This window comes from Acomys minous (genome assembly GCF_964271855.1).
Source record: "Acomys minous genome assembly, chromosome: 14".
In the NCBI taxonomy this organism is placed as follows: Eukaryota; Metazoa; Chordata; class Mammalia; order Rodentia; family Muridae; genus Acomys; species Acomys minous.
Genome location: NC_140496.1, coordinates 53,812,385 through 53,840,187, shown reverse-complemented (window position 1 = coordinate 53,840,187; position 27,803 = coordinate 53,812,385). Strand labels below are relative to the sequence as shown.

Below are 27,803 nucleotides of genomic sequence, written 5' to 3'. Positions count from 1 at the left end.
GGAAAGCCTAGGTTTTCTCTTCCAAGAGACAGGTGGTGGGTTTCTTTGGCACACAAGCACTCTGCCTATCCAATAAGACAGCACAGCTACCATTTCCCTGCAAGAATCTCGCACTGACTTCTCTTCTTCCCACCAGGACATATGACAACTCTCATTGTCCCTTTATTACTCACTATTGCATTTCCAGAGCTGGGCACACTGCCTGGCACCCAGTAGGAATGCAATAATGCCCGCAGAATAAATGCACCATTAAACACTGAACATCAGCATAAAAGCACAGATAAAATTACACACAATTAAAGAGAAACTATCCCCAGATGAGTTCAGTGTGGCATTGAAAGGAGGAATAAACAAAACTGACAGTGGAATTTGAACAGAGCAAGTGACAGGATACAAACTGAGTTTGGTCTTGAGCAAAACCCTGTACCCCTGCAAGTTTAAACCAAGAAGTAGAAAGATGGACCCTGATAGACTCGGAAAGAGGAGGGACAGACACACCTATTTTCTGCATTTCCAATTCTGCAGAATGATGTCTTCCTAGTGTCCTCAGTGACCCACAAAAATACATTTTCATCTTGATAAGAAGGGATCAAAGGAGTCACTATGTCATCCTCAGACTTTGCCAAGTACTTTGCCCAATTAGCAGAGAGCTACACAGCCCCTAGTAGGAGCAGGTAGTGCCACAGTAGAGAAGGTATTTACTCTCTGTCATGAGAAGAAAGAGAAATGAATAGGAATAACCCATGATTAATGAGAATGCTATAATTTAAAGTCACAGAGTGTTGATTCACTCTCCAAAAAGATAAGAGAAGAGGCAGAGAGATTTTAAACATAGAAGCCAGAGTGCAACACAAAAAGAATAGAACTAACAACAACAAAAAAGACAGAAATTTCTCTCCCATTGGCCTTGGCCTTGGTGTAGAAAAACTTTAAAAACCAAGTAAGGTTAAGGAGGAGTTTTGGGCAGGTGCTATTAGAACAGTCCAACATCTATATTAATGTGCTGCTTTTCTTCCTTCTATGCTAATGTGATGTTTCTTTGTCATTCAAATATACATACCATGCTCATGATCTGACCTTAGACAGTCTCATATACTTTGAAGTAATGATAATAGCTCAGACAACTTCTAAGAAGAGGATCTGGAGAAATGGCTCAGTGGATAAGAGCACCTGCTCTGTAAGCATGAGGTCTTACATTCAAATCCTCAGCAACCACATAAAAAGCCAGGCATAAATGCATATACCTATACTTCAGCATGGAGTAACTTATATATTACTGGACAGATATTCTAACGGAAACAGCAAGCTTCAGGAAAAACAAAACAAAATGAAACAAACAAAAACCAAACCTTTCTCAAAGCAATAAAGTGAAAAATTATAGAAAACACCTGATGTCCTGCTGTGAACACCACTAGCGCATGCACAGGTATGCCCATCTCCACACTCATGTGTAGGCACCTCATACATTATGAAAATAATAAGAAACCAGACAGGAAGAACAATGATTCAAATCCATCTTTACATACATATTTTTTAAAAATGTCTCCTTTACTTACTATAATTTATTCAGATATTACATCCCAATTGTTATCACCTCATAACAATCCACAGTACTGGTGAGGACAAAAGCCATAGAACATTTCAAACACTCCCCCATCAATAGTCTTTACTCTTGCCTTGAAGAAGTATGGGAAGTGCATATCTCTACATAAATATCTCAGTACTTGGGGACTGAAATCGCAGAATCAAGTTGGTAGGAAAGAAGGAAGTGAGGGAGAGGATACAGAAAGATACAGTAAAAACCAAAGTCCATTTGAAGGGTAATGTGGAAACCCAATATATAGTAGAAGCCAACTACTGGGGAAGACACAACTCCAACTGTCCATATCTTGTCACCAAAAGAAGTTTCTAGTATCAGAAATTGGTTACATCTAATTGAGTTGTTGGCCAAAGGTGTCTTATAGGAACCTGCAAATAAGCTAGGCTGTTGTCAAGACTACAGTTTGCTCTCCACAAACTGACAGCTGGAACCTACTACTTACTTACACAACTCATTGAACGTGGAGAAATTGAGCTTGTGCCTGCACAGAGCCTTCACCCCAACAGGCTAGTAACTTTAGTACAGGAAGTTACTCTGCATGCTACTCAATGAGAATTGTAAACACCAACTCATCTACAAACCCTTCAATTAGCAATAATGTACTATTTTGAAATAATGTTCCTGTGGTGGTGGCACAAAGCTGGTGGTAATAACCAACCTAATTTATATTTGATTTGACTTAAGGCCTACTCCACAAGAAAGAATCCATACCTGATGCTGCTTGGGGGTTTAGGAGCCCAATACTAGATAGGCCAGGGACTGAAAATAAAATCAAATACTATGTTCCACTAAAAGAACATTAAATGACTCCTGATTATATTCTACACATTGATAAGTACCTTGCTCAGCCATCATTGGAGAAGCTTCCTCCTGCAGCACATGGGAACAAATATATAGAGAAACGCACAGTGAGACAAAGTACCAAGAGTGAGGGACCTTGGAAAACTTAGCCCTACGTGGGAAGTCTCTATCCAATTCTCCCTCAGAGAACACTGCAGAAGAGGACAGGGAAAGAATGCAAGAGCCAGGGGAAAGAGATGAGGGACACAATGGAAACAAGTCCTTCAAAATTAACAAGATGGACGCACATATGAGTTTACAGAGACTGACACAGCATGCACAGGGTCTATGACAGATGGAGTCCTAAGATGTGAAAGGTGAAGTGGACACGTGCCATATCTGTAATCCAGAAAGTATTTCCATTAGAAACCAATTGCTGCATGCTCAGTTCTAGATGGCCAAGAGAAAACAAACTCAATGGAGGCTCCTTTTCTCATAATGTTGTATCAGGGCTTCTATTTATCTGTTTGTTTTTATCTTTTCATTTTTAATTTTACTTTATAATAGCTTCCAGTTTTGTCTTCTTATGGAATCCCTGAGTATATATGAACAATTGGTCTCTGCATCTATATTTTCTTTTTGTATGTTTGTATAATGCTATTCTAATGTGTTAGTTTTTGATTTAATGTAATGCATCTTATTTTATTTTGTTAATGTCCATTAGAAGTCTGTTTTATAGTAGAGACAGAAAAGTAGGGGGGGTGAGTCCAGATGGAAGGGAAGGTAGGAAAAAAATGGTAGGGGCAGAGGGAGGGGAAACTATAGTCAGGATATATTGTATAAGGAAAAAAATCTGTTGTCTTCCCTCCCCTCCCCTCCCCTTCCCTCCCCTCCCTTTTCCTCCTCCACCTCCTCCTCTTCTTCTTCCTCTTCCTCCTTCTTCTTTCTTCTTCTTCTTCTTCTTCTTCTTCTTCTTCTTCTTCTTCTTCTTCTTCTTCTTCTTTCTTCTTCTTCTTCTTTTCTCTCTCTCTGTCTCTCTCTCTGTCTCTCTCTCTCTCTCTCTCTCTCTCTCTCTCTCTCTCTCTCTCTCTCTCTCTCCAAGGTTTCTCTGCATAGTCTTGGTTGCTCCAGGTTAGCCTGGAACTCACAGTGACCAGCCTGCCTCTGCCTCCCTGAGAGCTGGGATTAAAGTGGGATTAAAGGCATATGCCACCATGACATTTACATTTGTGATTTCTTATTGATATTATCCTTAAGCTCATGTCCTTTCTCAGATGTAAGGCTTGGGTATGGCTCAGTGGTAGCATGCTTGCCTGGTGCATGCAAGGCTCTAAATTCAATCTTTAGAATCACATTAAAAACAAACACTGGCTAAGAAGATGGCTCAGTGAGTTAAAGTGCTTGCCCTGCCAGCACAGCCACCTGAGTTTAACCTCTGCCATTCAAAGGAAGGAAGAACTGACTCTCAAAATTTGTACTGACCTCCACATGTACAGTATGGCATGTACATCTATGGACAGATGGATACACACACACACACACACACACAAGCAGCGCACATACACACGCGCTCACGTACACACCATAATAATACATACAATACATTTTTAAAAGCTAGCATGGTTGTATTGCTAACTCCTACCTTTGAACTTATGGAATACGGCCCACAGCTCCGCAATGTCAGTTGCAAAGGTAATGTCAGTGTCTAGGACAATGACTCTCTCAAGGTTGGCAGGTAGAGTCTTGGTCAGAACCAGCTTCATCAGGCCATAAATCCCAGAATAATGTTTGTTGGGGATCCAGGACACCTCAGACTGTACATAACAAAACAGAGAAAGAGAGAGAGAGAGAGAGAGAGAGAGAGAGAGAGAGAGAGATGCAATATGAGAAAAAGAACAAAAAGTCACCACAAGGATTCCTGGCTTAAATACTATAAATCATACCTAGACATAAATAAAATTAAAAACAAAACTGTTAAATAAATAAAAGAATACTCTTTAAAGATTTGCTCATTTAGTTTTAACACATCACGTTCTTCTGGGAATAAAAATGTATTTAACACACATAGGTCTAATACACTGGTTGTAAAGTAATCATTAAATGCAAATTCTATGTTGAGAGCTTGAAAACAGAAATTGTTACTATTTAAGAAGTTATATGGGCCCACTGAAGAAAATACATATGTGCAACAAACAAACAAACAAACAAACAAACCAAACACCTCACTGTTCATAGGTCGAATTATTTCTTTAATTCATTCAACTTCTGTGCCATTAAAGATCACTACATTGGGCTGGACATATGGCTCAGAGGGTAAGAGCACTGGCTGTTCTTCCAATGGTCCTGAGTTCAATTCCCAGCAAACACATGGTGGCTCGCAACCCTCTATAATGAGATCTGATGCCCTCTTCTGGTGTGCAGGTGTACATGCAAGCAGAATACTGTATAAATAATAAATAAATATTTTTTAAAAGATCACTACATTTTAATAAATAAATATTTTTTAAAAGATCACTACATTTCACGGTATTTTTATTGTTTATGCTTATCTCTATTTTACAGTTATAATGGGCTAAGTTGCTACCAGTGCCTCTTCATGAAAATAAGGACCTGGTAAGCATCTGTGTAATGCTGGACATCTGAGAGCAATGGAAGACAGACCTATATCACTTATCTCAGGGCTGCAAGGATCACCTGACAGAAAAGGAATAACTAATGGCTCATAGGTATGTGGCATGAGCTGCAAGGCTCACACTTTCATAGAACTTGTTATCAAAACACTATACCTAAAACTACACAGAGTCTCAGTGTGATTTAAAAAATGTCCTCATCTAGCAGCTCATGCCTTTAATCCCAGCATTCAGGATGCAGAGGCAGGTGGATCTCAGGGAGTTCAAGGACAGCCTGGTCTACAAAGTGACAGGACAGACAGGACTACAAGAGAAATCCTGTCTGGGAAAAAAAACAAGAAACAACAACAAAAAACAAACAACAATAACAACAAAACCTCATCTATGTAGGTCATTTGTGAAGACCACATAGGAAACGTATGGAGCATGTTTGTGGAGGGTTTACATGTGACCTGGTTCCACATTTTAATTTCAACAGATTAACACTGAATATACACCATTTAATGAGGATGGAGACACCATCTCAGAATTCCAGACAATATTCTTCTCCTTTGTCCTTATAACTCCTTTTAGAAGACATTAGTCTTTAAGATAGTATACAAGCATTGGGTATGGGTGGCTCACACATATAATCATAGAACCTGGGTGGCAGAGGCATGAAGACTGCTGAAAGATCACAGGCAGTGTGGGCTACCCAGTGTCATCCCTATCTCACTGCCACTCTATTCACAATAGCCAGAAATCTGAAACAACCTAAATGCCCTTCAATTGACAGATGGTTAATGATGAGGCATACACACACACACACACACACACACACACGGAATTATATTCAGATGTAAAGTAAAATTACAAATTGTGACAGTTAAATGGACAAAACTAGGAAAATATATACCAAGTAAGTAACCCAAGCCCAGAAAAATAAATGTCGCATGTTCTTTGACATGGAAGGCTCCTAGCTCCAAGTCTTCAGAGGTGACTATATTAACTACTGCAGAGGGAATGGGCTGTGGAAAGAAAGGGCAATAGCAAGTTGCAATTAATCTAAAGGAGGATATGGGAAAATGGAAAGAACTTCAATTAGAGATGTCAGTGCAGAAGTAAAAGGAGGGTGATATAGCGGTAAGGATGTCTGAAAGGAGTAAAAAAGAATCCTATTACTATTATCTAAGATTTCATATACTACATGTAAGTCCGTGTATATATATACATGTGTGTGTGTGTGTGTGTGTGTGTGTGTGTGTGTGTGTGTGTGTGTGTGTGTGTACTTTAAATAAAAGCAATGACAGCATGGCAAATAACCCAAAGAGTGTAAAAGTGGTGCGAATATTTCGGTTGTAACCAATAATTTACTACGTGGACTTAAGGCTCACCCAATAGGAGGGAGAGTGTGCCTGCTATTGTAAACCTAGCTCAGTATTGGGTTAGTGAGGCCATGGTTCTTGGAGAGAACCAACAACCACTACTTTACTTTACAGCAAAATTCCGAACTGCATTCTAAATATCTATCCTTATACTCACAAGCTCAAGATAACTTATCTGTGAAATGGATGGAGTCCATTACAGAAAACTAGAACTTTTCAAAACACTGAGAGCAAGTGATGGTATGGCATCCAGTACCAACTGATACACCTACAACACAACTCCTGCACCTAAGACTTAGGAAAGATTGAAAGAGCCAGAGGACCCAAAAGGCTGCTATGAGATTGTATTTCCTAGAATGTCAGGGAAGCCAGACCCATGAAATCTCAACAACATGGCTGCCTAAAAAAAGACCTCAACAAGGGCAATACCAATAGAAATGCCAACATGGAAGTGAAGAAATCTCATGGGCCCCTAGCCCTATACAAAGAACTAGAGACAACTAAAGAATTCTGAAAACAGGAGAAATAAAAACCCCTGCCAAGTGACTGTCTAATACTGTCAGTCCTGAAACCATATACATACAAGCAACATTATACAGACTGAGCAGGTTACATATGCACTTGTTTTTATAGAAATATATACTCATATATACATATATATACACACACACATATATATATAACACCAATTAAAGAAAAACATGCTATAGTTTTGAAAGGAGAGTTAAATGAAAGGGGTTGAAAGGATGAAAGGGAAGAGAAATGATATAATTACATTTTAATTTGAAAAAACAATAAATTTAAAATCTAAGGATGAGAATGTATTTCCACAGAAATTTCATCAACATGCTATAAAAGTAAATGAACAGATGGAAACGTCCATAAACTGATCAGCAAAGGAAGGCAGATAAGTTGGTTAGGTTGGTTTGGTAAGGACACAAAAAAGTACCAACATAGAAATCTTACATATGGTATTAAGAGGGTAAAGGCTGCTCTAAGACATAGAGGAAAAATAAGCCCTGATGGAGCCCCTATAACCCACTGCATGTCTCATGCTCACTGCCCAGAATTCTTTACCATTCATAGGTTATATAAAAACATATTTTTGCTACTATCTCTTAGGTTTATCTTAGTCCTCTGAAAAAGGAGACCTGTGACCAGAAAATTCAAGACACCCAGATGTCTATACCATGTGCCCATTTCACAGGGAAGAACAAGACACTGTTCATAATCTGTCACCTTGTACTCAGGCAGCACGGAGGACAGAAAGAAAACTGACATAAGAAGTCAAGTCCCTGGTTCTATCAACACAAAAAGTATTTAATCTCTCTGAGCCTTTATCTGTAAAATGGAGATGGTTCCAACTTCATGTCAAAATCAAAGGCAACAGGGGGATGGATTACAGTGATAGAGTACCCATCTGGCATGCAGAAGCCCCTGGGTTTGATAACTAGCACTAAAACAAACAAACAAACAAACAAAGGGCTGAATTCATTTCTGGCACACAAAAGATGCATAGCAATTATAAGATTTGGCCCTTCTTCCTCATTCAGTTCCCTCAGACCAAGTACTTACAGAGATGTATCTCGTGTATGTGTGTATGTTTGTGGGGGGGGGGGGAGGAGAGGGTGCTGTATCTCGTGCATGTATGTGTGTGTGTGTGTGTGTGTGTGTGTGTGTGTGTGTGTGTGTGTGTGTGTTTGTGGGAGGGGGAGGGAGAGGGTGCATGCATTCACCTGTGTGGAGGCCAGAGGTCAACATTACGTGTCATTCTTCAGGCTACCTACCTTGTTTTTGAGGCAGGGATTCTTTTTTTTTTTTCCCCATGAAATCTGAACTCATGTTTTTGGCTCTTGTTTTCTTTTGTGTTGTGTTGGTTTGCTTTGGTTTTTAAATCTGGATGTGTGGCTCACATAGTAGTTCTAGCAGCAGCAGCACCACCACCACCACCACCACCAGTACCACCACCACCACCACCACATTCCTCCTCCTCCTCCTCCTCCTCCTCCTTCCTCCTCCTCCTCCTCCTCCTCTTCTTCTTCTTCTTCTTCTTCTTCTTCTTCTTCTTCTTCTTCTTCTTCTTCTTCAAGTAATACTATTTTATTTTTTATATATTTTATTTAAATAATTTATTCAGATTACACCCTGATTGTTAGCCCCTCACTTGTATTTTCCCATACCCCCTCCCTCTCTCTTTCATCCTATTCCCCCTCCCTTAGGCCTGTGACAGAAGTGGACTGCCTCCCTCACCACATGATCACAACATATCAGGTCTCATCCAGATAGCCTGCTTCCCCTTCCTCCCCACCAAAAAGAAGTGGTCCAGGTAAGAGTCAGCCTCCCTTATCCACAGAACTGTGGAGAATGTACTGTTCATTGGCTAGATTGGAATCGGGGGTCCAGGTTTATTACATGCATTGTCTTTGGTTGGTACAGTAGTTTGTGCAGGCACTGCTGGATCCAGATCCACCAGCCTTGATGGTCTTCTTGTAGGATTCCAGAACCCTCTGGGTCCTTCTATCTCCCTATTCTCCCATACTTCTCTTACCTGGATTCCCAATAGCAAGTCCCAGCATCGATCCTGATCCCCCACTGAGTAAAGACTCTCAGAGGACATCCATGTTGGACTAGTATCCAATTATAAGTGAGTATATACCATGTGTATCTTTCTCACTCAGGATGATCATTTCTGGTTCCATCCATTTGAGGCAGGGATTCTTTCTTAAGCTGGAATTTCCAATTAGGTGAGTCTGGCTTTCCCTGGGGAACTACCTCGCCTTCATCTCCTCCAGCACTGAGATTCCAAAGAAGCACCAAGGGGTGTAGGTTTTCAGACGTAGGTTCTGGGCATCTAACAGAGGCCCAAGTACTTATATGATAATCAGTTTACCAACTGAGATAGCTCCCCAGCCTTATGTCTCTGCACAAGAACTGTGTTATTTGTCAGGAAGCCTGGTATATATAGGCTGTAGGCTGTATACGTAGGCTGTAGAGTCAGCTATACCTGAATTCAAGATCCATTATCATCATTTAATTGCTAGTCCTGGCTTTTCTAAGGTTCTACCATAAATAAAATACACTTCCTACTAAAAATTCACTTCATGGGTAGAATCAGACAGCACACCCAAACTTGAAGGAGAAGCCACTATCAGAAGGACTAACACTTGCCATGTTTGCAGAATTAAAGGCACTCATTGCTACTCAGGGAAGCAACAAGGAAGAGAATAATATTATCTTGCAATGTGCAATGCCAGGCCAGCAGTTACTAAGATCCCTAAAAAGTAGTCACACAGTGACAGGGTGCCTAGATCCAGCAGTGACCTGCAACTAAGGGGAATAACACACTTGTGACAAATCACATGGTTGGATCTAGGACATCCATCCCATTATCTTTCTCCTCTAGTCCTCCAATCACCTGGTAGGCATCCCTGAAGAACAACCAGTGGACACATAAAGCAGAGTTTATACAGCAGCACAAAGAGAAGGGAAAAGGATCAGAAGGACCTGAGTGGACACGTCTAACACTGCGAGCATAGCCAATAGTGTTGACAGGGAGGTAGAAATTAGATATAGGTCAGAGTAAAGCATGATTATTTTTCAGTGTAAAGTTGGGTCAGGTGAATAGGGGGCAGTAGAGGAGAGCAGTCACCATCCAACACCCCCAGCTCCACTCCACACAGCCATGATGTAAACCTGTAATTAAAATCTGCTAGAAGAAGGAATAGGAAGACCGCACAGTGAGCAAAGTGCTGAGTGATCAGGAGGACCTGTTAGGATCATCATAGGCCACATAAAAAGGCAAATATTTGTAACCCCAGTGCTTGGGAAAAGGTGGCAAAGAGATAAATGGATCCTGGACCTCACTGACCAGCCAGCCTAACTGAATTGATGGGTTCCAGGTTTAGAAATACCATTCCTCAAAAATTAAGGTGGGAAACAACTGAGGAGATATCTCATATCAGTTTCTGGCTTGCAAATACAAGCACACAAAAGTTCTTAGCCACACACCCACACCAAAAATCTGTTAGAGGAAGGTTCTGGGATTTTTTTTTTCTTCTAATCTACACCTTATTTCCCTGGGAGTTAGCTTCCCAGCAAGCTATCACCTTAAGATCTGGGACCTCAGCAAGCAGTTCCCTCCAATGCCCTTATAAAACTTTTCCTTGTGTAAGCCCTGGCCTTTGGAACTCAGCTCCATTTCTTTCCTCCCCAGAGAATCTGCCTGAACTGAAGCCTGGCAATCAGAACTCCACGCTGCATAGCAGTGCTATTTAATCAGACCTTTGATTAACTTATCCATCTATTTTGGTAACTATCAAAGCAGGAGAGCTTGGTGAAGACTGAGAGCCACTGTGTTGGGTTAAGCCATCTAATTAGATTTTCCTGACTCTCAGTTTTATTTTTAACATAGATGTGAGACACTTGGATGCATCACAAAACCATGAGACTACAGGAATAAATTAATCTCCACGTGAGTCCAGGCCTGAATGTCGCCCCAAGTGCCCAATTTAATTCATAATCAATTAAGTCCAAGTGTTCAATTGGAGGTAAAGGAGGCATGTGAATGAGTTTGTATTTAGAAAGAAACCACAGGCAAGGCTAGAAAATGAAGGAATCCTTGGGGGAAAGAATGTGAAGTAGGTGAAGCAGATACATTTATTGTAATAAGCTCATCTCAAGACCCATGTGGCTTCTACTGCTCTCTGCATCTTCCCTTCCTCTGTATTTTGTATTTTTTCTTCACTGAAAGCCACAGTCATCTAGGAAGCACCTCCTCTCTGCCTCAGGCTGGACTGGAGCTCCTAAAGTGAGCTATCTCACTCCGCCATGCACACCACACTAACACATTGTGTTTAATTTTCCATGTTTGTCTCTTGAGTTTGACTGAAATTCCTTGAGGCTGAGAAAAATATCTTTTAATGATACTGTGGCAATATCCCACATGCTCAATGCTCAAAAATAGCTTAATAAATGTGAAGAACCTTAGTTTGGGCTCACGTCCTAGCTTCAATGTCCCTTTTTACTTAAATAAGAGATATCAATAACTACAAGTCCATGGTCATGCTGTGTGACAGAAGACATGTGGCTTGTTGAAACTGAAATACTGACTTAATGAGAGCTCTTAATGTTGATATGAAATATTGCCACTGGGACAGCAAAATTTGCTAAGCAAGCAGGGTCACTATGAAAGCAACTTTCCTCCTCCCAATATGTCAACATCATCAGTATCAGAGCTCAGCTGACTGAGATTTTTTATTTTGATCAAGGAAATACTTGATATAGGACAGGAAAGAAGTGGTTACAAATGTAGTTTGGCAGGGGAGATGCTATTCATCACTTATGTAAAAGACATAAGTGAGGTTTGCCTATATGGAAGGCTAACAAAATTACAACCTAGAATCTAGGAAAACTGTAATGCCTCTAGGGTGGAATGCCAAATACACTGGCACACTCTGGGTAGAAGAGAGTGTGAGGGAAGGGTCACCTGTGTGGCTTTTCTAGGCAGTTTCTTAGGGTATTCACATAGGTATTGATCCCCCTCCCACCCAGCAACAAGCTCCAACATAAGGGTCATTAAGTCATAGGGTTTATGGTATCTAGATAAAGGAAAAGAACCCTATGTAACCACTCATACCCAAATATCCAACAGAGGCAGAAGCACCTGCTGGAGTCACTCCCCATGGTTGTCAATATGACAAAGGGTATGCATAATTAAGATACCAAAGATGAAGTTTGCTTTAGTGTAATGGACAGGACATTATTCCTGTGGTAGCTGTTAATAATTGTAAGCAGCATGGATGAAGGTTTAATTAGCAACCATGATTGCAGTCTACTGGACATCCATAAGGGAGCAGAAGTGATCAGAGCTTTCAGGTTTCTTCTCAAGGGTGGATGGAGGACACGGGCAGTTCAAAACTCACCTTGTTGAAGCTCTGACACTACATTACCCATTAGGAACTAAATGGAGTTTCTACAAAGCTCTATAGTTGACTCCTGGGTATACTGTACACTAGGTAACCCTGTAACAGTGACCTAGAAAACCTGCCAGTATGGTGATGTGAGCATTGGAACCTAGAGTTGAACTGTGGACTCATCTCCAAAGTGATTAATTCCAAATTAAGGACTGAGGGGCAGTGGCGTGCCAGTCATTAAGCCAAGTTTTTGGACTTTGATAGGCTATTCAGAGGCAGGTGGGGAGGCTGATTTAGCCAGGAATGGATGACCACTTGTCATTCGAAATCCTGATTCTCAGTAGCCCCTAGGATACTTCAGAAATGACAACATAAAAGAAAAAAAAAGCATTATCATTTACTGAGTGTCAAGCATTTTGGAGAGAGCTTGTTAATTTATTAAGTCCTCCTATAAGCCTTCCATCTGCTTATAATTAACCACAGTATACAAAGCTTGAGCTAAATCTTTCCTGCCCCTTCTCACTACAGCCTATCTATACTTTTGGGTTCATTTAAGGTCAGAATAGAATTATCTCTCCATCTAAACACAGTAAGCTGTGTGGGTGTGTGTGTGTGTGGGGCACATGCATGTGTGCAAAGTGCACACATGTGCCATCTTCAAGATGTTTTCTATGCTTTTTGAGTCAAAGTCTCTTTTGGGCTTTATAGCTTACCAGTTAGGCTAGGCAAACCCCAAGGACCTCTACCTTCTGCTTGACTCGATTACAAGCATATACCACCATGCCTGATGTCTCTAGCACAGTTCTGGAGAGCACACTTTCCTGCTTAAAAGCCAAGTATTCCACAGGCAGAACCATTCTCCCTAACAAGGAAGATAATTTTGGGGGGAGGATGGAACGCTTTATTTGTCTCACATTCCTACATCATTAGTTCATCACTGAAGGAAGTCAGGACAGGAACTCAAGCAGGGAAGTAACCTGGAGGAAGGAGCTGATGCAGAGGCTGATGCTGCTTACTAGCTTGTTTCTCATACCTTACTTGGCCAAGTAAGATAATTTTTAAAATTAATTCTGTGAGTGTGGAGACAGAGAGAGAGAGAGAGAGAGAGAGAGAGAGAGAGAGAGAGAGAGAGAGAAAGAGAGAGAGAGACACAGAGAGAGAGAGAGAGAGACAGACAGACAGACAGACAGACAGAGACAGAGAGAGAACAACATAGCGTACATGTGGAAGTGAAAATAACTTGTGGGAATCTCTTGTCTCCTACAATGTGGATCTCAGGGATTGAACTAAGGTCATTAGGGTTGTGCAGCGAATGCTTGTATCTGCTGAGCCATTCAGTTGGCCCCAGGAAACCATTTTTTTAAAGGGCAATTAGGTACCAAAGTTTTAGAGTTAGACATTGCTAGCTTCTAGATCTCCCTGGGACTTTTCTCATCTGTAAAATAAAATTACTCCTTTTGTCCCAGGGAGTAAGAGTATTTATAGTCTATGAGCTTTTCCCCATCACTACGGAAATATTTACTCTTAAAAAAATAGGTTCCTTATACATGTCAACATTTTTCTGTGAAGTAAAACTCTCTTTGATCATCAAACGAAAAACAGATTAAAAATGTGGTAAATTTATACTATGGAGTATTACTCAGATATTAGGGAGAAATGACATCATGAAACTAGGCTAAGTGCATGGCCAGCCCACTTGAATCTGTCAGCTACAAATTCAGTAACAAATTGTTTCAAAAGAAAAGGGAGGAAAGTGACTGAAGAAGACCTTCAAAGTGGACTACTGGCCTCCCCTGACACATGCACATACTCCTTTACACACACACACATACAAACACACACACATACACACACACACACACACACACACACACACACACACACACACACACACACAATCTTTGGGAAACCTAATGAGGTGCTGAGGATGAGCCAGAGGCCAATTTCAGTTGTCTAGAGACACTCATACCAACCTGTCACTGCTTTATGTCACACCATGACACATGCCCACCTATTTATCATCTCATATGGCTTTTGTTGGGAACATATTTGCCAGGTGGAATCCTTGTAAAGCTGTGCAAAGGAAGGTAGTGGAATCTTTAGTCATCAGAGTTTTGATTTGGTCTGAAATATTTGATCTTGTCACACATTGATCCTGTCAGACAGTATGGTCCATACACACTGCATGCTAATCGAAAGACTCTGTCGCACAATACTTTGGCTACTCCAGAGGCTGCACAAGTGTCAACATGGCAGCTGGCTTTCCCAGAGTAAAGAGTCCAAGAGAGGAGACAAAAGCTAGTATGCCTTCTATTAGCAGGCCTCAGAAGCAGCATGGTGCTATTTCTTCACTGTGAATCTGGCTGCACATTTGCAATGTGCAAAAGGTCTGGACAAGAGTATGGATACTAGATACTAGAGGGTTTACTGGGAGTCATCTTGGAAATAAGCTCCAACGTCTGTAATTACAGAATGGAACAAACTGTGCTGGGATAAATGCTGAGTGTGTGCACAGCAGCCATCTGTTGGAAAGACGATTAAAAGGGAGGGGCAGGAAAGAAGAGGACACAATCAAATGGAGATGTCTGAAGAAGATGAACTTTCAATTTGGTCTGCAAAAGTAACACGGAGGTAGTTTTTCAAATAGCTGAAAGAAAGAAGATAGAATAGGTGCCCTTAGTGAAAGCCCAGAAATACAAACAGACAGACAAGCACATAAACACACAGGATATACACATGACTGTTATGTGTTTATGTAAAGTAACTATCATTTGATACCTCTCTAATGTTTATTGTTACTTTATGTGTACATGTTGGCAAATGTGCTGAGGAGTGCATGTGAATATCAGAAGAGAACTTGTGAAATCAGTTTTCCTTCCCTTTTTATGTGTCTTTGCCTGTTAAGTCACCCACAGCCGAGGTCTGTTAAGAGGTTGGAAGTGACAGAGGAGTACATGGAAAGGGTAAAAGGTTGAAAACTATGTATGCCCTACCAAACAATATAGAGTATACTTACTAAAAGATAGATCTATTCTCATCTGTTTTTGGAATGTAAGATTTAAAGAGTCAATGACTTAAAGTAGCAGAAGCAAACTACAAGGTATCACAAGGACCATGAGGTGATACTTACCTGGAAGAAGTGTAACAAAAATGCATATTGCTGGGCTCATCCTACATTCATTAGGTCTGGGGTAGAGATCAAGAATCTGTAGTTTTCTGTCAGCATTGCAGGTGATTCTAAACTCCACAGATAAAACATAAAGGAGACCCCAAAACCACCACTTCTCTATGTTTTATTGGCTGGTCTGCTCACACTGGGTCTCAGCTCAGAACAGGTCATTGACAGGTTTGAGCAACAGTGTCCTAATGAAAGCTGATAGCTATCTGGAAGTAGATGGAGAGAAGACGCTTCTAAATATTAATAAAAGCCTGTGTTGAGACAGGTTCAGGAGTTGCTTGTACATCTCTTGTGACATCCGAAACTTAGAAATCCTGTTTCAATACAAGTAGCCAAAGTTTTGGTGATGTTTTTAGAAACCAACATCAATGGTATGTTGAATTCTTTGGCTCACATCTTCCAACATCAACATCTTTGAAAGAACCTTTGCAGAACCTCAAACCTGGTCTTTATAGGTGAGAAAGAATCGAGTGAGACTTATTTAATGTGTAGTTACAGCTTAACCTAAGACTTGATGGTTTCCAAGGATAAAGTAACAGGAACCTACTGGCAAACTACCCTCTGTCAATATAAGGCATCATGGAAAGACGGAGGCTCAGTGAGCCAAAAGGAACATGATCCCAGACCCTCCTGTCTATGCACAAAGTCCCTTCCTTTCATCACATTTTAGTCACAGAAGCATCCTTGCTTTAGATCAGTGGAGCCTGACGAGATTGGCCACTGGAGCATTCCCAGACTGTTTGCAGACTCTTCAGCACTTCACGTTCTAAAATGTAGCTCTGCTCAGCACCCGGAGCACTGATTTGTGAACTGGACTGTTGCAGCCATTTAATTTCCTGAAATATTGCTGCCTTCTCAACTAATAGATTTTTCAATGCACTGAGGAGTAAATTTCATTAGCTCCTGTATTACGTGGACTTAATATTTTTAGAAGTTACAGTTCTTCACACAGTTCTCTCCCCCCACCTCTCTCTCTCTCTCTCTCTCTCTCTCTCTCTCTCTCTCTCTCTCTCTCTCTCTCTCTCTGTGTGTGTGTGTGTGTGTGTGTGCGCGCGTGTGCGCGCGCGCGCTTAAAACAAGGCTGGAGAGAGAGAAAATACTCTGCAAATAGTTTCAAAGTGAACGAACGCAAACAATTCTGGCTAAAAGGTCAGGACTCACCCGAGTTGGAAGAGCACTTGCCTGGAATGCTTGATACCCACCCAGTACCACACATACCAGATGTGTATAATAGTACATTCCTGCAATCTCTGTATTGGAAAGTGGAAGCAGGAAGACCCAAAGTTCATTGAAATCCTCAGTTATACAGTGAGTTTGAGACCAGCCTGGGCTTCAAGAGACCCTGCCTCAAAACTACATAAATGTCCAAAGAAACAAATGCATGGAATTCTGAGTGACTTCCCTACCATTGTGGAGACCCATGACAAATTCTGCCATGTCAGAAATCATGTGCTTAGGCTGTATGCTGTGACCTTCGTGGTGCTGACTTTTACCTTACCACAAGGTCTTGTGTTCTAGGCTATCCTTGGACTATTTACCTTTGAAAGAAGTATAGAAGTCTCAACTTGGAATCACCCAGAGGATCTAGGAAGTTCTTAAAGGGAACTAGGAAGTTCTACAGGGAGCAATTTAGGCTATTACATTCTTGCCCCCGGGCTAGGGTGAGTGAGATAAGAATAGATCCTATTGACCTTGTCCTATATATGTTCCTGCTAGTCGGCAATAAAGTGAATCTTGATCAGAAATTTCCTGACTTGATTCGTTATTTCTCGAGTCTCTGTATCCTACTTTCAATCCCCACTCCCTCTTTCTGGTGAACCCTGATTCAATTTTTCCTGAAGGCTGGGACCCGACATACCATAGATTGCTCTAGGGTTTTGCCTTAAGGGAGAAGTCACAATTTCAGGAGACATAAGAATATTTCCTTAGTGTCTCTGGTTTTATGTTGAGGTCTTTAATCCACTTGGATTTGAGTTTTATGCAAGGTGAAAAATATGGGTCCAGTTGCATTTTTTTACACATAGACATCCAGCTAGTCCAGCACCATTTGTTGAAGATGCTATCCTTTTTCCATTGAATGGATTTGGCTTCTTTGTCGAAAATCAAGTGACCATATGTGTGTGGATTCATATCTGGGTCTTTGATTCGATTCCACTGATCAACCAGCCTGTTGCTGTGCCAGTACCATGCTGTTTTAATTACTATTGCTTTATAGTACAGTTTGAGATCAGGTATGGAGACTCCTCCGGAGCACCTTTTATTGTACATGATTGTTTTAGCTATTCTGGGTTTTTTGTTTTTCCATATGACGTTCAGAATTGAACTTTCAATGTCTTTAAAAAATTGTGTAGGTATTTTGATAGGGATTGCATTGAATCTGTATATTGCTTTTGGCAGGATGGCCATTTTTACTATGTTAATTCTCCCGATCCATGAGCATGGAAGATCATTCCATCTTCTCATGTCGTCTTCAATCTCTTTCTTCAGAGTTTTGAAATTTTTTTCAAACAAGTCCTTCACTTGCTTTGTTAGAGTAACTCCTAAATATTTTATATTGCTTGTGGCTAATGTGACAAATTAATAAAATAATATATATCTTGGAAAAAAAGAAGAATATTTCATAAGTTGTTTAGCACAGGAAATAATGGCTCACCTGGAGTGGGTATGGAACTTCCACGGCATAGTTCTAGTTCTAAGCCAGATGCATAGATTTTGTGCAGTCTGCATCAGAGCTTATCTTTAATCAGAAGTGGCCAGGTATCTGTATGGACTGATCTGAGCTGTGTGGAGTGACCCACAGGCAACGGTGTGTCCAACAAAGAAAATGCATGTGTTTAAACTTCCCTACCGAACATAAGCTTTAAGTAGTACCCAGTAAAATATAGCTGCCTACTGAACGAATAGATTATGTATGTGTGTGATTATATGTGTACTTCTGAATGCAGACACACTTCTAAAATTATATTAAACTCTTACTGAAAGTATTATGAATGAAGATAATAAATACAATGAAAAAGAAAAGAACATAAGTCCTCTGTTTCTCTTTATCCATCAATGTACCCTATCACACATATTTATAATAAGAATACACTGTTTTCTATGGGTTTAGGAAAAGATTCGGCCATTCTAATAGTTTGATATTGAAAGGCAGTGGTTAAATTAGAAAAACTAAAATAGTTTTAAAAAGAGGCAGAGAATTGATCTCTACTAGATCACATCACCTAAACAACCTAGCCCCAGGCAGGGAAGTAAGGGGAGCAGACACACATGCGAGTCACAACTACCAAGGGACTAAGCATGCTTGCTATTCTGGATTCAATTACAAGGAAGCTTTACCAGAAAGTACCTTTCTCTGCCCTGGGATATGTCTGTCACTCTTACCCCAACTTTTCCTTTCTTTCTTTCTTTTTTTGTCCCTCAACACACAGGTGAATTCTAGAGAGTAGCATTAAGGGAGATGAACCCTTAGTGCGACTTGGTTAACTTCTGGTTGGTTTAAAATTGTTTTCTTCCACAAGACATGGAAAACAAAACTCTCTAATGCGATAAAAAGATAGAAAATCTGAATTTCTACTGGCCACAAACAAAATGATCCTCTTTACTAGTCACTCATTAAAAGAAGGTGTCTTTTCTCTACTCATACAAGACATCTAATTAACATTAACTAAAAGACTGATTAAAATTTCAAATAATTTAAACCTAATCTTGAAGCCTTGCTTCTGACTACTTAGACTATAGTTATATTGACATTCACCCTCCATAACAGGATCTTACCATTTATATGATTGTTGTTAAGAAAATAAGATGTTGAGGCCGGGCGTGGTGGCGCATGCCTTTAATCCCAGCACTCAGGAGGCAGAGGTGGGTGGATCGCTGTGAGTTCGAGGCCAGCCTGGTCTACAAAGTGAGTTCAGGACAGCCAAGGCTAACACAGAGAGACCCTGTCTCAAAAAAACAAAAAACAAACAAACAAACAAAAAATATGTTGAGGACAGCAGTTGTCTAGATGGAGAATTTACTCTCCATGAGAGTGAAAAAAGAAGAAGAAGAAGAAGAAGAACAACAACAACAACAACAACAACAACAACAACAACAACATCCTTAGAAAGCACAATAATAAGACCTAGCTGGGGGTGTAATTCCCAGGTAGAGCACTTAGCTAGGATATACAAGGGTCTCAATCCCATCCCTAACACAAAACAGAAAAGCAGAATAGCCACAGTACATCGAACAAAATGATTTCATTGCTCTTTCATTCAATCTGAGTATTTGACTGACTAAAGGACTTTCTAAAGACCTGATTCTTCAGGCCATGGGATGGCCCCATAGATAAAAATACTTGCTTCCAATGATAAAGACCTGAATTCAGTTCCCCAGATTCACATAATTAGAGAGAACTAATTCAAGTCCATATTTATCCTCTGACCTCCATATCTATACCATTGTAAGGGTGCACCTGCCCATACAGACACTGATAGAAAACAAAAATGTCTAAAAAAAACCCCTCTTAATTCAAGTGATTATCTAAATATTCATTGTACTGCCCAATTTTGTATAACAAGGGAAGAATAGCAAAGGTGAACTGTTCTTGGGTCTCAGGAGACAAACTAACAAGAAAAGGATATTATTGTATGTCTATGAACAATAAGGTCACATTTGTCAAGTGTTTTCTAGGTTAAAACACACTACTGAAAAGCAATTTACAAATGTTAACTTCCCCTCCAAGTCATAATGCTGAAGCAGATGCCAAGGAAATCACACAATTATAAAGAACTATAGAATCTGGGTTTGAAAAGTCATATGTGTATCACTATGAAGCTCTGAATGATATTTGTGGAAACTGATTCAAGTAAGATATTCAAATGAGCACTGGAAAATAAAAGCAATAAATAAGTTCTTAGTACAATTCTTAGGATGGAGGAACAGATTGGAGATAGGAAGTCAAATCAGAAAATATGAAGCTCAGCAGACCTTGTATTTTAGCATAAATGAGCACTCCATCAAGGTAATACTGAATAAGCCTAATAAAGAGTCACTTTTTCACTAAATATGGTCACGTCTCCAATCTCTACAGGATTATAAGCAGCAGGTGAAATACTATTTAAGGAAACTATGAAACTAAAGCATCAGGAAAGGAAAAATAAAACCAAATCCAAATTATAAGGGACTCTGAGGTCTGTTCTTTGGCAGCTCGCCAGTGTGCTATCTTGACCTTGGTGCTCAGACTTACCCAATGTATGCGTCTGAACAGTGTAACACTGGCCTGCAGCAAAGGTACACTGGAGTTTGGAGATTCTTCTACAGGTAAGGCTGAAGCCAAAATGCAGCACCAGATAGCTCTGCCCTGAATCCACGTGGTCTGTCTGAATTTGGGTATCTGGAGGTGGTACCAAGTATTTCACCTTGGTTTCTGGTTCATTGGGCACAGAGAAAAGGGTTAGTTCCTAGAACCATCTTCAGTGGTGCTGCTTTGGGTTATTAAACCAACAAGTACTTCTTCTACACAATCAAGCATGGAGGTCACAACTGGACAAACGAAATAACTCATGAGCCCTAGCTTCCAACATAGGAAAAAAGAAGACCAAGTTAATGATGTAGTTTTGTAAATTTTAGGTGGCTGAGTTTGGCTGTTCTTTTTTTTCCCACACATATTGCCATAGTTTTTTATGTTTTTAATTCCCTGGGAATATTCAAAACAATCTTTATGCAGAAGCACAAGGAACAATAAAATGTACCTGGACTTCAATTTTGAAAACACATTTCTGGAATAGGGACTTACAGGTCCTGCATATAAGACACACAATGGCACTAGCTTGTTCTACAAGACCTGCAAGGAGGATGCTCTGTAGGAAGTACCGAGCAGACTGCCTCCCAGAGTGGGCATACATGTGAACTGTTAGTTAATTCTGAGTTAAGAAGGAATATTTCATTTGCTGACAAGTGGAAAAAAGGGCCTGATCACAGTGAGCGAGAACAGAACACAACCCTCTTACCACATCTGTCACCTCCTGTGATTTCCTGTCCTTGGTTATAATGGCTGGTTTTTAGCAGTAGGCTTTATGTATTATGTATATGTAATATAAAGGCAGTGAGCACCCTCTGGAACACAATGTACGTTAAGTAATAACACTGTATTAATAATAATAGGGGATGAGAAAGGGGAGTTTTCAGCAGGGCTATTATGCCTGAGAATAAGATGTTGATCATTGCTTGATATTTTCTCTTCAAACATATTATTTAGCCAGTAGTGTACAGATTTAAAACCCACTGGGATTCTTGAATTCAGCCAGGCTGAGTGGTTAAAATCCAATGAAAATATTGTTGATGAGTTTTAGCCAAGGGAGTATGGTATACAAAAGGAATATTTAACAGGTCAGAGTTTGCAGAGGTCCATCTTTGAAAAATAGATCCTGAAAAAAATAGTATCTATATACACATGTGTTATACTCTGGCTTTAACTCCAGCAAAGAAATACATTTTGACACTTAGGTATGCCTTCTTCCATAACTGAGCTGGTGACATGGAATTAGGACTGAGAAGCATGGAGTGTTTCCCATGTTTCCTATCCAAAGCAGTAATTGGGAATACTTGGTTTACCTCCCATGCTTCAATTAGAAAACAAAGGAAATCTGGCCCTGGGGTAGCCATTTGGGCTAAGGGCATGAAGAGAAATCACTATGTGTTGCACAGGACAAGTACCCAGTGTAGCAATATTGTGTTTCATGTAAATAGGCTTTCTGTTCTCTGGGTTCAGTGTTTTGAGCTTGTCATTCCATCACCCCAAAGTTTTAAGATTCTGCTGTGGGGGGTGACTTGGAGCTGTTTGGCAACACGTAGAGATATTCTCAATTTTCAAATTGTGTGTGTGTGTGTGTGTGTGTGTGTGTTTGTGTACATGGTGCCCATACAAGCATGCATGTGCACACACATATATGTATGCACGTATAGTAACAACAGGGATCTGCCTATTTCTCCCTCCCTAGTGCTGGTATTATAAGTCAGTGACACCACATCCAGTTTATTACATGCATTGTGGGAATCAAAATCAGGTTCTCAAGAAAAACATTTCATTGAATATCTCCCCAGTCCCCTTCACCTGCTTGTATGAAGCACTATGTTCTCTGTTCATTTCATATACACTCTTATTTCAGAAATAACAAAATACGGAATGGATGAGTATATTCCTCTGTATTGGGCAATATGTTATTCACAGGTATCATCCTATGAACCACCTGTGAGTGGACATCTAGACAACAAACTCTTATCTTTCTAAGAAAACTTGTCCTGTCCTAATTTCCACCATTTTTCTAGCAGTGTGCTCACCAGGGAGTGATATCTGATCCTTCTCTCTACATTATATCACCTCCCCTTTGTTTATCATGTCCATACCATATCAAGGCAGCTGTTAGCCCATACCTGTCATGTGCCTTCTGCCAAAAATGTGAGACATCTACAGAGGTATTTCAGGACCTTCTCTTGGGGAACCATTTCAGATAAAACATTAAGTACTGAGAATATTAACAAAATGTTTTCTTTCTTGGTTTATCCACTAAGACATCTGACTTCAGGACCCATCCCTTAACTGGATTTGTAAAGATAACCACGTCAAAGGCACTAGGATGACCCAGGGTCTGTAGTTGTCATTCTTTTGCAAGTTGATCAGTTATAAAACTAGAATTCTAAGCCGGGCCGAGGTGGCGCACGCCTTTAATCCCAGCACTCGGGAGGCAGAGGCAGGCGGATCGTTGTGAGTTCCAGGCCAGCCTGGTCTACAAAGTGAGTCCAGGACAGCCAAGGCTACACAGAGAGACCCTGTCTCGAAAAACCAAAAAAAAAAAAACCAAAAAACAAAAAACAAAAAATAACTAGAATTCTAGACAGACAGAACTGAATAAAACAAAAACCATCCCATTTTGTTCTGCCATCTTACCTGTCATATGCTGTATAGTTTGGGGAAACTTTTTAGACTCAGTTCTATACCCTACAAAATTAAAGTCCAAATTTCTAAACATTAGATCAATTTCATCTGCACTGATCTGATACTAAGCATGGGCCTCTCAGCTTTCTTGCTCATTGGTGACTCACTTGGTATATAGGATATCCTTAAGGGTGCCTTTTTGTTCCTTACTCACCATTCTAGATTGTAAAGTGTAGTGCTTTCAATGAAGCTCAAAGTAGAATAGAGGTTCGATTTGTGACTTGCCTCCTCTGAAAGTACACACCCTGACTATATACATCCTGAAAGGTAGAAAAATCTTAAGTGGATTAGGGTGACAGTTTTAGGTTTGGTTTATTAGGCTCCTCAACCAGAAAAGTGCTAGAGAGATACAAGAGTGCATTCTTTCTTTTCAGAGCATACAGCATGAAGGATTTTAACTTTTATGGATAAGCTCTGCAGATAATAACCAGGTAGGACTTTATTTTGGAAAACAGAGCATTTACTTGGGCAATGAAAACCTGTCTCCAGTTCATAACACCAGATAGAATGTTCTATGCCTTCATTGAGCCTTCTCCTAAAACTTCTGGGTGCTTGAAAATGAAAAATGGCCTTTCTTTACTTGTCACTAGAAACCATGGTAGCCCCAGCTCAAGTTCAGTTCCTGGTCATGATGCTTCTGGGAAGTGATCTCAGCTGCCTAGTGCTAAGAGACTACAGTTAAGTTGTCCCTGTTTCCAGTTACATTGTTCTGAAACAATAAACCAGTTGTTCCAAATATGAATTCCTGGGAAGAGTACGTACTCACTCAACAAGTCCTCATCTTCTGGTTGGTCCATTTCAAGGTATGAACAGGAAGTGTCTCCCCCAATCAGTTGAGGATGCTGAGACCCTTAAGTGGAGTTAACATAACCATTCTGCTTGCCTGGGTACTCTCAGGGATATCTACTCACTTCAAATTTGAAGAGTGCCCTGGGGCCTTCCACACACATATCAACAGGCATGTTATTCAACTTGAATACCAACTTGATTAAATGGAAAGCCACATATTAGAAAAGACAACAAATGATAGGAGAGAAAAACTGACAACTATTGATTATTACTAATTATTACTGTTTCCCAAGTAAGCAAGGTCCTCACACCAAACCTACACTGATAATGAAGGGCTGTTCACAAATGGCTTCCCGGATATAGATCCAAATTCTCTGCTGAGAAGACTACACACACACACACACACACACACACACACACACACACACACACAGGCACACACCTGTTGTAGTTAATGCATGGGTGCCTTTCCTCTCTTTGGATGCTGAAGAGGTTGTGAATCAAATTTTCAGTGACCTTCTAAGTATGATCTTTCATATCTCCCATAAAGATTCCTAAAACAATGGAGTTCCAAGATGGCGGCACCCAACAAGCATTGTATCTGATCTACTGCACAGAGACCAAGGACTTGAATGGAGCCACAGAATACTAAATCTAGAGAACTTTAGTGAAGGACACCAGAAGCCGCATTCCATCAAGAGAAACATAAAAAGGACTAAAGGACAGCATAAGAATGCAAACAACAAAAACCAAAACATCTCAGCATCTCCAGATCCCATCTATCCCAAAGAAAACAACCCTGAGAACCCAAACAAAATCGAAATACAAGAAAATGACCTCAAGTCCTTAGTAAGGAAGATGATAATGGAAGAAACAAATGAAATCTGTAAACAACTGCAGGAAGATGCAACCAAGCAGGTTGAAGACATGAAAGAGACATATAGAAAGGCACTGGAAGAATTTCAGGAAAAAACAAACAGATGAAGGAAATCAATAAAACACTTTAAGATCTCATGTTGAAAATGGAATCTATGATAAAAGAACACACAGAAGAAAAACATGACCCAGAGGCCTTAGAGAAGAAAGCAACCAACAAAGAGATGACCTTCTCTAACAGAATCCAAGAAATTGAGGAACAAATTTTGGGACTTGAAAATACAATTGTAGAATTTGAAGCAACCATCAAAGAAAATGCTAACTCTGAAAAATTCCTGACACAGAACATCCAAGAAATCAAGGACACCATGATAAGATGAAACCTGAGAATAATAGGCATTAAGGAAAGAGAAGACACCCGACTCCATGGCCCAGAAAATATCTTCAATGAAATCATAGAAGAAAATTTTCCCAATCTGAAGGAGATGCATATGACCATACAAGAAGCCTACAGAACACCAAATAGAATAGACCAAAAAAGAAAATCTTCCTGCCACATAATAATAAAAACACAAAATATACAGAACAAATAAAAATATTAAAGGCAGCAAGAGAAAAAGGCAGAGTAACATACGATGGCAAACCTATCAGAATTACACCCAACTTTTCAGCAGAGACAATGAAAGCCAGAAGGGCCTGGACAAAGGTCCTGCAAACCCTAAGAGACCACAGATGCCAGGCAGACTACCATAGGCAACGAAACTACCAATAAGCATTGATGGAGAAAACAAAATATTCCATAACAGAAACAAATTCAAACAGGACCTATCCACAAATCCAGCTTTACAGAAATTACTAGAAGGAAAACTCCACCCCACAGGGATGAGTTACAACCAAAACTACACAGGAAATTGATAATTACACCATTGCAAAACCATAACCTCACAAACATCAAAATGAAGGGACTTAACAGTCACTGGTCCTTAATATCTCTCAACATCAATGGTCTCAATTCTCAAAAAAAAAAAAAAAAAAGACACAGACTAACCGAATGGATGCATAGACAAGACACAACATTCTTCTGCATCCAGGAAACATATCTCACCCACAAGGACAGACATATTTGACCACGTTCCCTTGATGGGGAGGCCTGGGGGCACTCAAAGGAAGGATAGCAGGCTACCAAAAAGAGACTTGATACCCTATGAGCATATACAGGGGGAGGAGGTCCCTCTCAGTCACAGTCATAGGGGAAGGAAGTAAAGGGAAAATGGGATGGAGGGAGGAATGGGAGGATACAAAGGATGGGATAACAATTGAGATGTAATATGAATGAATTAATAAAAAAATAGAAGTTAAGAAAAAAAGATTCCTTAAACATGGCATAAGCAAAAAGAGTGGTTTGAGGATACATACAGATCCCCATGAAGTTCAGGGGTCTTTTCTAACCAAATTTTATGAGCAATCCCAGGAGTGGCATCAGCCTTACAGGACCAGACTGAATGCATAGCACACATGTTAACAGGCAGCAAAGTGCTCCAACAGGAAGAATTCTTTCTGTTCTATGTACCTATCTGTTTTCCTTTCCTCACTCTTTTTTTTTATACTGTCTGAGGAAAATCCTATTTTTTTAAATTGCACTACTATATTCTTTTAACTACTACTACTACTTTTGTACAATGAAATCAAGTTGAAATCAAAACAGAGCATTTCTAAATAAAGTGATATTACATGCTATTGTTTGTTTCCTATATAACTAGGTGTGAACCAGGTGCATGCCTTTAAATTTGGACAATGAGAACTTCTGTGCCTTTTTTCTTTTTAAATTAACTTGGTTTTGATTCATGTGTGTGACTCTGCATGCATATATGAATGTGGATCACATGTGTGCCTGGGGTCAGGCCAGAAGAGGTTGCTGGATCCCCTGGGACTAGAGTTATAAGCATCTATGAGATACCTGATGTGGGTACCAGGAAATGAACTTAGTTCCTTTGCAAGAGCAGTAAGTGCTCTTAACTGCTCAGCTATCTCTCCATATCCTACTTTTCTTTCATTAGAAAGCTTTAAAGGGCTTATGTATTTTCTTTAATTTATACAGGAAATATTCAAATTTGTTACTCAATAAATTAAAACCTGTTCAACATAATTATTAAAGTCCTTTAGTATCTCCTAGTGAGGAAAGGTACAATCTCTATCCTTTAATTATGTTTATTATTTATTACTACAAAAAATAATACTTTGACATCATTTCTATTTCCTGAGAGCAATGATATCTATATTTCATGAGTCAGCAAGTTGTTTTGGTTTTTTTTTTTTAAATAAGGAAATGGATAAGGTAAGGTGCAGTTTACCTAACTTTTTCTTCAGGCAATTTTTCAAGCTGTCAGTAAGAACCTTAATATATCTACCTGCACATATATATGTACACGAGGGTACTTGTGTATAGGTGTGTACATACAGGTATATTTACATGTTGTGAAAATACCAGCCTACACAAGAACAGAATTAACAAAAATTCAAAGCAAGTTCAGGGGCTGGAAAGATGGGTCAGCTGTTAGGAGAACTATGAAAACATGAGAGCCTGAGTTAAATCCCCATTGATGATCTGAAAAGCAGAACAACTCAATGCAGACATAAAACCCAATTTTGGAAAACAAACAAACAAAAACAAGCTTTAGGTCCACAGTGAGACTCTG

At 39.9% G+C, this 27,803-nt stretch overlaps 1 protein-coding gene across 6 annotated transcripts in view; it reads right to left on the bottom strand.

The window, feature by feature from the left end:
• LARGE1 (LARGE xylosyl- and glucuronyltransferase 1) overlaps positions 1-27,803 on the bottom strand; it is a 303,751-nt gene that overhangs the window by 10,504 nt on the left and 265,444 nt on the right. For 2 of the 6 annotated variants that reach the window (XM_084755864.1, XM_084755865.1), the window contains 2 exons: positions 4,023-4,194; positions 2,631-2,779 (listed from right to left, as the gene is read on the bottom strand). In XM_084755864.1, the coding sequence (XP_084611990.1) occupies positions 2,727-2,779; positions 4,023-4,194 (225 nt within the window). In that variant the 3' untranslated portion in view covers positions 2,631-2,726. Of the gene's footprint in view, positions 1-2,429; positions 2,471-2,628; positions 2,780-4,022; positions 4,195-27,803 lie in introns of those variants that run through there. The other 4 variants (XM_084755866.1, XM_084755868.1, XM_084755863.1 and 1 more) reach the window with 4 other exon arrangements.